Source organism: Macrobrachium rosenbergii, chromosome 4, assembly GCF_040412425.1.
Source record: "Macrobrachium rosenbergii isolate ZJJX-2024 chromosome 4, ASM4041242v1, whole genome shotgun sequence".
Lineage (NCBI taxonomy): Eukaryota > Metazoa > Arthropoda > Malacostraca > Decapoda > Palaemonidae > Macrobrachium > Macrobrachium rosenbergii.
In genome coordinates, this window is record NC_089744.1 from 6887501 (window position 1) to 6900000 (window position 12500).

At 35.1% G+C, this 12500-nt stretch overlaps 1 protein-coding gene across 1 annotated transcript in view; it reads left to right on the forward strand.

Annotated features, from left to right (window-relative positions):
* LOC136830233 (glutamate receptor 1-like) overlaps positions 1 to 12500 on the forward strand; it is a 252374-nt gene that overhangs the window by 204368 nt on the left and 35506 nt on the right. The window contains exons 8-9 of the mRNA XM_067089536.1: positions 1463 to 1654; positions 6636 to 6743. Of these exons, the coding sequence (XP_066945637.1) occupies positions 1463 to 1654; positions 6636 to 6743 (300 nt within the window). The remainder of the gene's footprint in view (positions 1 to 1462; positions 1655 to 6635; positions 6744 to 12500) is intronic.

A 12500-nucleotide genomic window follows, 5' to 3' on the forward strand; every position in this document is an offset into this window, starting at 1 on the left:
TCTCTCTCTCTCTCTCTCTCTCTCTCTCTCTCTCTCTCTCTCTCTCTCTCTCTCTCTCTGAGTTTCATGCGTTATATCCCACTTCCCCTTTCTTTTTACGCATATCTTTTTTTGGCAATAGATGTTACTTATGTATAGGTCCACAACAGCACTATGTCCTTACATCTATTATTATTATTATTATATTATTATTATTATTATTATTATTATTATTATTATTATTATTATTATTATTATTATTATTATTATTTGAATGCAGCTGATGCAGCCATAACATTCAACACTATGTTTGAAAGAGGGTCTACTACCAATAAATATTATTATTATTATTATTGTATTGCTTGGGTGCAACAAACATAGCCAAGGCCTATATAAGAATGCAGAAGGAAGGTACCTTGGTCCGAGCTTCCAGACAGTACGCAACGTCCCTTGTCATCTCGATTCTCTTTTATATTACCGTTTTTATTACGGTTGCTGTACCACTTAGCATCTAAAGTGAGATTCTGGTTAAATTGTCTTATGGGAATGCATAATTCATCACACAAAAATCCTTTTCTCAATCATCTCTTATATAATGCGTCTTATATCAAGAAGAGGTTTCAGCTTTACTTTAATACGTATATATCATATTGTCTGCTATAAATTAACACCTCCTTATGTATGTATGTTGCTTTTATAATTACATGTCAATCTTTATAAATTTACTTCACCATAACTAAATCATTTTTTTTTATCAAACTCATGATGCGAAAGCTTGGGAATCATTACTCATTATTTTTCAATTTGGTTGATTTTTTCACCCACCATGACTCCGTGTTCTAAGAAGATAAAGAATGTCTCTGAGCAGTTCTCTTCATAAAAAAATTTGCTAGATGTCCTCAACCATCTGCGGCGGCTATGAACTAATAAAAAAATTCCCAGTGTCTTTTGTCACATAACTCCCTTTGGTGCGTTTAAGATCGTGAAAGGATTCCACATTTATTATAAGCTTCAGTTGAAGAAGTACTCAAATTTATATTGGTTAAATTTATTGGTGAAATTTATCAATAAATTCTTGTTTCATGAGCATCAACACACATTCCTTGCAGTTTATTACAAAAATTCCTAGTATTGATTTGACGTTATAAAAATTACAAGGTCAATTTTTATTACTTTTGTTTTTAGAGGTAGTAAATACCTTACCATATAAGAATTTTGTATAAGAAGCTGTACTAATTTCTATGCTTATCAGCCTACTCATGGTTGCAGTGTCCTAAGCTTTACATTAAATAGCTTCCCTCCCAAGAATTGTTTCCCTTTCACAATGCATTTTATTGATTTTTCTTTTTGCTGTACTATGTCCATTTTGTTTATTTTTATATATAGCTGATATATAGTTGATCAGTATAGTCGGTAAAATAATGTAGAATGAACGAAATTCTCTTAAACGAGTAAAGAAAAGCTCTTTCCCCGATTCTGACAGGCGCAATCTGCCCTCATTTACGACGCGGTGAGGGTTGTAGGCGAGACCTTAGCAAGGCTCCAGAGAAAAATGGCCGAATCTTTCGACGGGGCTTCCGAACTCAAGACCCCGCGGAGAATCACTTGCGACTTCAACCAAGCCGAGCAGTCCACGTGGGAGCATGGGGAAAAGATCACCAGGATCCTAAGGAAGGTAATGTTAATGATAATAATAATAATAATAATAATAAAGATATGCCATAATATGCAATATTCCATTCACGTGACTTCCCATTCATTTTTGTGGCAAATGGATTCCATAATTTCAGAAAACGTCACCAGGTTTTGGCTGTTGCATCAGAAATTTTATTTTTACTTTTAGACTATTCCGAGTAGTTAATCTGTTGAAAAGAGGGAAGTGATTTCACACGGGTGCACTAGAACTAACACTGTCATAACTGAAAAACATTTTGAAAACTATCCGTCTAGTAGTTGGTTTGCAGTCCTGAAATCTAGAATTATATTGGCGGGTGTCCTGGCTCTTGTATGAAAGCCGAAATGCAATGCGTAAGTGATCATTTGCAATTCCCCTTCCCTTATACTTTTTTCTTTCTCAATTACAAATCCTTATCTTCGAAGCTGTCTATGGTATTCAGTACATGAGTCCAGAGATGGTAGTCTCTGACTGATTGTTACATAAGACCCGGAGCGCACTTCTTGACTGTATAACACCAACCTCTCGTTCGATCAGATTGTAAACGCTAGGCATTGCAGTCGCAAAGATGATACCTGGCAGCCTCGAGCTCGTATAAGTATTTCATGATGTCAGCCTCCGGACGTGCTTGCCATCGTGTTTCCACGGACAATTCTCCGTTGTCATTGTCACCTTTAGTAACGATGGCGCCAAATATGGGAATCCTTTCTGTTAATTATATACTTGTGCTCCGTAACAATAAATTTTCATTGAGGTTATGATTCTCACTGATGCTTTTGTTTAGCGACGAGAGTGCATTTATGGGTTGAAAATAAAATCAAAACTCGTCAAATAGTGTTTCGGATTCTTAGGACACCATTTATCTTGCACTGCAAATTAGACTAGAGATCCTGGTAATGGTGCCATAACACTTTCCCGGTAGCTATTACCTCCATCATTTGCCGAGGTAGGGGTAGGGGAGCTATTGTCCGGCTCTACTGAGAGTAATTACCAACTGGTGAGAGGGAGCAAATGGAGACATGGGGGAATGGTATAAATGAAATGTAGATGGCGTAACGTACTATCTAGGGTATATGAGCTGCTCATTAAATCCTATATTTTGTGTTTTATTTTTCTCAAGTTTAAAGGCTAATCCATAACGACAAGTAACCAGTTCAAGGAGCATTTTTGTAATACGAGTAGTTTTGTAACACCAGCATTTCTGATGACAGAGAGCTAGTGGTGACTGGGTGGAATGGCATAACTGAATAGTAAATGGCCCATGCAGTATTTAGGGTCTATGAGCTGCTCATTAAATCACGTATTTTATCTTTTCTGCTTCTTAAGTTCAAAGGCTAATCCATAACAATACGTAACCAATCCAAGGAGCATTTTTGTGATACGAGCAGTTTTGTAACACCGGCTTTTCTGTAATAGCATCAGGTTTTTTGAAGGCTCCTCCAGGCGCTAGAAATTGTGCGACTCATCTTTACTGGAATGGGAACTATGGCGCGGGAGGCTAGAGATAAGTAGAGATTTTCACAGGAGAGATATGAGAGACGGAGTTTCTCAGAGGCCCATTCTTATCTTGATTAAATGCAAAGAATATGTGAGCCTTTATCCTGAGAATAGGTGAGGATCTAGATGAGATGCCTTTATACCCATTGAGATTTTTACTATTTTATATATATATATATATATATATATATATATATATATATATATATATATATATATATATATATATGCATATATATATATATATACTGTATATATATATATATATATATATATATATATATATATATATATATATATATATATATATATATGAATAAACTAACAACTTCCTCCCAGCTTTCTAACTTTCATGATGTTTCATGACACTTTCCCAAATATTTCGCGAAAAATCTCTAAACCCTAACAAGATGACTTACGTATTGTGGATGTCAAGCGAAAATGGCAGCAGAGTTTATGGGCAAAAATCGAAAAAGGCTTCTCCTCGAATTTACAGAAAGTTTCGAGAAGGAGCGTCAAGACGTATCTCCTGGAAGTGTTGTCGGAGCCTTCGCCAGTGGATAAGACGATTTCGGGGATATGCTGAGAAGCTGCATCCTACATCTCAAAAGATTTGAGAGCAGAGCTTGGATTCCCCACCTCAGAGCTTTTACGATGATCCTTCCAAATTCTTACTTTGAGAAGCAGGCTATGATGCATTTACCGAGCGCGGATGCCGGAGAAAAGCGAGACAGAGATATAGAATAAAAGGGAAGTACCGTAACATACAATGATAAAGTAAGAGAAGGAAATATACGGGTCATATGTTTTTTCGAGGTTAATTCGTGTTACAAATATTAAATTTTTGAAAAAGAATAATTGAAACAAAACACACAATTTTTGAAACTTAAAATACAGTGAGACATGTATACGCAACCTGGAGCATAAATACATTATCTTATGTATACAATCAATTTGAACTGTCTTGAATGACAGCGTTTGAACTTTAATGTATAAGCTCGTTTGCTAATTACGTAAATATTTATTTTGCATTGGAATATCTAATTATTCGGATAAACAAGGAAACCGAATATATATGTGTTATCACAATTTTGGGATATTTATTTTTTCAAAAATCGTTCAATAAAGAAAAGAAGGGGCAAATATGCATGTGCTTGAATATTAACTGAAAAACTAAGTATAATTTGTTTTAAATAAACTCAGTCTCCAATACTCATCGAATGAAAAAATAAATGTATATGTACGCGTGTGTATGAGCAATTATTATTCTTCGTAACCAGAACCGGAATTATCTTTGAAAACTGTGAGATAAACGTTCATCTAATGCTTAGAAACTATGACTTAGACTTTATACATTCCATCACTTAATTATGTAAAATATATTTCATATTTAACATTAACTACTCCTTATAATTTCCAGTTTAAGTTGATCGATTAAATTCTTCCAGCACTATCATGGTAACATAGCTTATTGGATAGTTTCGTAACAAATAGGAGAATTGTGTGAGAGAGAGAGAGAGAGAGAGAGAGAGAGAGAGAGAGAGAGAGAGAGAGAGAGAGAGAGAGAGAGAGAGAGCCCCATAAGCAAAAAAAAAGTCTTTAACTTTCAGTATTTAGATTTTTTAATGTAAGGCAATCAGGAGCATGAACAAATAAAGAATGATGACACAGTAAAAAAAAAAGTAAAATAAGAAAAAAAAAACTCTTCAAGCAATAAAACCTAAACACGAAACTGTGACCACAAAGCCCCACAGCGTTAGGCACCAGTCCGCCAGTGGGGCCCCCCCTATCTCATTAGAAAAAAAATTGCTGCAATCACTTTGAAAAGGCAGGTTGATACGTGCTCTTTCGCAGATAGAATACAAAATAAAGGGATATTGCTTCCAGCCCGGGAAGACTTCGTGAAGAAAAATGAAGAGGAGTTCGGATTCTTTTGGAAGTGTCTGGGGACCGAAACTCGTTGGAAGATAAATACGAAGTACATGTAGTTTGAAAAAAAAAAGAGTGGAAAAAGGGAAAAGTCCTTTCAAAAGCCTTTTTGTGGGATAAGGACCTTACACTTGGTTGTACTTGTGAACAGGAGGGACACAAGTTTCTCTCTAAAAATATATCTTCATAATGTCACGCTATCAGCAACACCTGCAACTGTTTTTACCATTACCTTCGTCCGATTATAATCTTTGTGACGCATCGAATTTTCTTTCTTTGAGTAACTCGCAATTAATACACTGAATAAAAGTTTAATTTTTCCTGTTGTGGAGAAGGCAATGTTATTTGCAAATACGAATCGGTAATGCCAGTCTTATTTGAAATATTTGCGAAACACATATGAATATAATTCAGTACAAGAAAAACTTTGAAAACAAATGGCACTTTTGTTGTTGCAATCAGCATCAATGTCGCGTTTTTATCCCTGTACCATTAAAGTAAGAGAGGAGAATTTAACTGCAAATTAGTATTGGTTGCCTGGCATCTACCTACGCCTTTATTAGCTCAGAAAAAAGTTAACATTTCATGCACGACAAAACGGGTGGGGCCTCGTCAACGGGTATCAAGAAATATTATTGCCAGGAAGACAGAAGTGATTCGTTTATTTCCGGAAAGAAATCGAGTTACAGCGATATCACCCGCCATTATACTAGGAATACTGCAATACACCGTGATTCGCGGCACGCATTCGCGGCTTCTCCTTTGACTTGCACTTATCGCGACTTGTCTTCTTGACGTATATTGACCTCTCCAAGCTTGTAATCCATCTTCATTCATTACAGAGCATTGCCTAACTCTTATTGCCTTTGATCTGGTGTCTCTTCATCTGGTTTCTTTTAATTGCATTTGGTCTGCCCTGTTATTTTTGCTACGTGTTCTCATTAACCCTATTTTCTTATACCTTGTAATCCTTTTGACCTGTTTTCGTTAGGTGGTGTCCCTGTGAACTGGTTTCCTTCCCGTCGTCGGTAATTAAACTTGCTTTATTTCAACCTGATTTGTTAATCTGAATTCAAATCTGGTTCAGTTTCTTATTTTCTGTCTTGTGGAGTTAAAGAAGTAAAGAAAACATCATGACAGAAAAAAATGGTTACCTAGTGAATTTTTTCAATTCCATAAGTTTACTCTGTAGCCGATATTTATAATTACTTTGCAAGACGTCCAGTTTCGTAACGAATGATTATCAGTTTTAAATGCGCAATGGCAATGTCTTTTCTTTTCCAGTAAAGCAGTAAAACAAGTACAACACACAGATAAACAGTTTGCTAAAATACCTGTAATTTGAAATTCGTCAGTCTTTCAGCAGGTGATCAAGACTAAGATTGTAAAAGGAAATTATGCTCAGGAGAGTATGCCTGGCATATTAAATATTTAGATCCCATTATAAGAAGGCAATCTCTTACACATCTATCTGTCTATCTATCTATCTATGTATCTCATTTAATGAGAATTCCTATAAATGCGACATAACCTTTTTCTCTCCTATTTCTTCCAGGTCGAAATTGAGGGACTGACTGGTAACATAAGCTTCACTGACAAAGGCAAAAGGAAAAACTATTCCCTAGATGTCGTGGAGATGTCGTATAACAGTGAAACCATTACCGTAAGTGTGCGAAATATATTTTATATATTTGTTTTTTAAGTAACGATGAATACGGAGTGTGAAAGTTCAGACTTGCAACCACGGTTATGGCGTTTAATGTTCAAAATGAGAATTCTGAACTTGTCATTATTTCATAGCAAAACAAAGGGGCCAAAGATGAGAAATATAGGAATAAAATGAACGTTTCACAGAACAGTAAAAGAACGTTTTTAACTTCCCGTATGAGGGAAAAGGAACGTTCCACAATTCCTGTATGAAGAAAAAGGAACGTTCCACACTTTCTGTATGAAGAAAAAAGAACGTTTCACACTTCTTGTATGAAGAAAAAAGGAATGTTCCACACTTCCAGTATGAAGAAAAAGGAATGTTCCACTCTTCTTGTATGAAGAAAAAGGAACGTTCCACACTTCCTGTAAGAAAAAAGGAACTTTCCACACTTCCGGAACGAAGAAAAAGGAACATTCCACAATTCTTGTAGGAAGAAAAAATAACGTTCCACACTTCCTGTCTGAAGAAAAAAGAAGGTTCCACACTTCCTGTATGAAGAAAAAAAAAAAACGTTCCACACTTCCTGCAAGAAAAAGAAACCTTCCACTCATCCTGCATGAAGAAAAAGGACAGTTCCCCACTTCCTGTATGAGGAAAAAGGAACGTTCCCCACTTCCTGTATGAAGAAACAAGAACACTCGACATTTTCTGTATGAAGAAAAAGGAACGTTCTACACTTCCTGTATGAAGAAAAGGGACCGTTCCCCACTTCCTGTATGAAGAAAAAGGAACGTTCTACACTTCCTGTATGAAGAAAAAGGAACGTTCTATATTTCCTGTATGAAGAAAAAGGAACGTTCTTAACTTCCTGTATGAAGAAAAAGGAACGTTCTACATTTCTTGTATGAAGAAAAAGGAACGTTCTTAACTTCCTGTATGAAGAAAAAGGAATGTTCTATATTTCCTGTATGAAGAAAAAGGAACGTTCTTAACTTCCTGTATGAATAAAAAGGAACGTTCTACATTTCCTGTATGAAGAAAAAGGAACGTTCTACATTTCCTGTATGAAGAAAAAGGAACGTTCTACACTTCCTGTATGAAGAAAAAGGAACATTCTACATTTCCTGTATGAAGAAAAAGGAACGTTCTTAACTTCCTGTATGAAGAAAAAGGAACGTTCTTAACTTCCTGTATGAAGAAAAAGGAACGTTTTACACTTCCTGTAAGAAGAAAAAGGACCGTTCCCCACTTCCTGTATAAAGAAAAAGGAACGTTCTACATGTCATGTATGAAGAAAAAGGAACGTTCCATATTTCCTGTATGAAGAAAAAGGAACGTTTTACACTTCCTGTATGAACAAAAAGGAACGTTCTACACTTCCTGTATGAAGAAAAAGGAACGTTCTACACTTCCTGTATGAAGAAAAAGGAACATTCTACACTTCCTGTATGAAGAAAAAGGAACGTTCCACTCTTCCTGTATGAAGAAAAAGGAATGTTCCAATCTTCCTTCATGAAGAAAAAGGAACGTTCTTAACTTCCTGTATGAAGAAAAAGGAACGTTCTACGCTTCCTGTAGGAAAAAAAAAAGGTACGTTCCACACTTCTTGTATCAAGAAAAAGGAATGTTCCAGTCTTCCTGTATGAAGAAAAAGGAACGTTCTTAACTTCCTGTATGAAGAAAAAGGAACGTTCTACGCTTCCTGTAGGGAAAAAAGGGAAGTTCCACATTTCCTGTATCAAGAAAAAGTACTTTTCCCCACTTCCTGTATGAAGAAAAAGGAACGTTCTACACTTCCTGTATGAAAAAAGGAACGTTCCACTCTTCCTGTAAGAAGAAATAGGAACGTTCCACACTTCCTCTATGAAGAAAAATGAACGTTCCACACTTCCTGTATAACACCGGGCATTGCCAATTAACTGGTGAACATAGGTTCTGCTAAAATCCTGTACATTTTAGTTTCCATGTTTAAAAGCAGTGGGCCAGCGATAGCAAGTAATTTCTCTCAAATAAGGTGTCTCGCTGCCAACGTTAATCCATTAGTGAAAGTGCGAGAAAAGAACCTGGAAATATTTGGGATTCCCGTCGAGATCAAAGGTCGCATTCACAGTCCTATTGAAAGATTTCCGCGACACATAAAAAATGGGGAGTCCATTTTGGAATCAGCAGGAAAGTGCTGAAAACCGTGAGAGAATCAACAACGAAAAGAAATGGGAAATAGGAAAAAGAGGGACAAAATTCTCCGAAAGCGATAAAGAGAGAGAGAGAGAGAGAGAGAGAGAGAGAGAGAGAGAGAGAGAGAGAGAGAGAGAGAGAGGATCTAAAGGGTGCTCCATATCAAAGATTAGATGTTGATAAAGACTACAGTGAATTTCATTTGGTACTTGTAAAATGCTCAACCCTCTCTGCAAGGGTCCAAAGGTCCAGTTCTTTGAACCAATGACTTATCAAGGATCCCTTTTACTGATAAACTTGTCTTTTTTAGTGAATGTTCTCTTTGCAAAGCTGTTTGTCCAACATAGAGTTATAAATGAATTTATGTCTTCCTATTTACAAAACAAAAATATGCACGGGGAACAAACAATGATACTATATATACTGTATATATATATATATATATATATATATATATATATATATATATATATATATATATATATATATATATATATATATATATGACATTTTTTATCACACCGTGATTTATATATCATACAATATTTCATATATATAAATGGAATTTATCACCGAAGGAATTTATAATGATAAATATCATTTATCACTTATAAATTGCTTCAATTCATCGGGGATATTCTCGTGGATTTGATATTAGGATATGTAGATCAATAAATGATATATATTGAATGACAAATTTCATTCTTGCTGCAATTATGTTGAATGACACTGTTAGGAGGAACTGCTATTCCACATTTTGCAACAAGCTCTAAAAGCTCATAATTTTAATACTGTGATGAAAGGATATTGACCAAAGTTAAACTTGGACGTCACGACCCTCAGAAAATACTGTTTATGGTAAACAATGCTATGCAGATGATGCTACTCTTCCCAAATCCTCAAGTTGTATTTGTCTACCTTTGGAGCTCTTTCTCGAATTTTGATTAATCTTGTGTGTTACTGTGAATGTAGATGGACCTTGTTTTATTTAAAAAATTCTATGAATAGCATTTTCATTTTTATTTCGAACTGAGCTTTCCAAAGTTATCTTTATTGAGAACCAATGTTCATTGGAGCCATATCTCTAAAGCCTCACATCATAGGTCTGGAAAAGTCTGCTTCTGAGAAGCAAGATGTTATATTCGGGACACCCCAGATCGTCTGAACTGAATAAAAGATTTTATGTTGAATCAGTGTCAGACCTTCCACTTTCAACTTACATTTCCTTTGACTTTGTCTCTGTTAGCCTTCCTTCTGCATGGTGCATGTATTTTAATTTGGATATTGCTCTCACAAGGGTTTTGACTCCAAGCTGAAGCTACATCGTTCTCCTCGACTTTGCAATCAAACAGGCACGGTTTGGATGTTGCTGACCCGAGATTAAGGCAGTTTGCTTAGGTCTGCATGCAGATACATACTTTTTTTTATTTTCTTTAAAGAAACGGCTTCCTGTTTTGCCAGTATGACTAATTCCAGTAACACTTATATGAACATGTCTAAAAATGCATTCTTTGCTTTAAAACTGAACATTGTTTTATACTGAAATGTTAAACAACATATCACTTTATATATATATATATATATATATATATATATATATATATATATATATATATATATATATATATATATATATATATATATATATATATGGATTACTTTTCTATAGTTTCATTATGCCATGATATGCAAAAGACATAAATCTTAGTTGTAATAGCTAATAGAGAATTTTAATTTTACTTTTTAATCTAAATTTTCCTGTAATTCTCTTACTGGGTCTTCAGTAGTTTGCAATGTTCCGCTTGCTAATATCTATCTTTATCAATTAAAGATACTTTCAATCTACTTGTATTTTCAAATAATTTGAAATTTATTCTGTCACTGATTCCGTCATTCATTCTTCACTCATTTATTTCTTGACTTATCTTTTTATTTTTCGTACATTCTTTTGTGATACAATGTATTTGCCATTTTGCATTGTGGAATAGTGTTTATTTTTAACCCAAAGGATCTAGTTTGATTTATGAAACCTATGTCTTTTAGTAATGGAGTCGAAGGATTTGCTAATAGTGCTATTAGTGACGCGAGGATTCCATCGAAAAGCCAAAGGGCTTGTATGAATAAAGCAATTCAGAATGCTTCGCTTGTCTATTATTGAATGAGGTATTAAGCAAAGACCTATTCGCAGGCTTTCGGACTGCACTTTAATTTCGCGATTATTGATGTTGGTGGAATATCTATGAAAGTGATCGCCTGCTCTGTTTTTCTACTGGAAATCCTGTTTATAAAATACTTACACCTCTGTTACTCGTGTAACATAAGGGACTGTAGGTAAATATATGTAATTTTTTTAAATTCGTGAAGGAACCTTAGTTCTGTCTTCCAGTTAATGTCTCTTTTCACCGTATTGTTTATATACACAATACGTCTATCATTGATTTCTCCGGGTCCAGTGAAGTATATAAGATAATAGAGATGCTTTGGTAAATAAATAGTAAAGGCAACCTAATGACAGTATTTAACAAAATCACACGAGAAAAAACGTTATTTTAAATCGTCTTACATTAGAATTTTCCATCATACAGTAACCTCACAAATATCTTCTAGAAAATATGCCAAGATACAAAATAAGATTACTAACCTTAATTGTGGTGTGACGGCTAAGGTTTCCTTCTTGTATAGTAAATCATGTTGATGATGGGAGATGAGAATAAGAAAAAATTATTTCCAACATATGTTGGTAACAATGAAATGTAAAATAAAAAAAGGAAGTAAGTTTAATCGGCTTGGCACTTTGCCACAAAACAGAGCATACGAAAACTGACAAAACTAAAGGGTTAAAATATTAGTATTATTTTCTAAAGTGCATGAAATCAGTGTCTAGTGTGTTGATCCAAGAAGATAACCGCTGTTTAGACTAACTAGAAACCAAAAGCTATAAAATAGACCTGAAAATGCACCTTTGCATATAAGATACATTTCATTACGGCTAAAAAAAAAATATTACGGATGAAGTGAAACAGAAATTAAACAACGGAACTGTTTAAGTTCTAATGGAACTTCCCCAATCGCTGACAAAATATTTCTCACCCATCCTAATGATTTTTTTTTTTTTTGGTAAAGTTCGCATCACGATGCTTTTATTCACCAATCGCGAGAGTGACATTCTTGGGCGCCGTCAGATTCCGTTTGTGTTCCGTTGGTGTTTACATTCGATCCAATTCCTATCTTCTGACTTACCACAAACAGAACAAGGGTCACTGTTCTTTGTCTCTGCTTCATAACGGTACCTCGAGGCATCGTCTGTTCTATAAGCACCCGCTATTGTTATTTCATTTTCTGTTGTGTTTTCTCCTTTGTTTTCGCTTTACCCCCAAAAGTAATCATTTTTCATTTTTTTTTTCTTTTTCTATTTTTCAATTTACCAAGTATAAAGGTTGATGATTTTCCTTTAGTTTCACAACTTCAGAGAGCCCTTTCTCCACACGTCCGCTCGCGCCATGGCAGTCGAAATGAGAATCTCTTTGTTGTCCAGAAAGACATTTTGGCCGCTGTCAATAACCGTTTCCGGCGGAGAGTCTACTCCGCAATCGC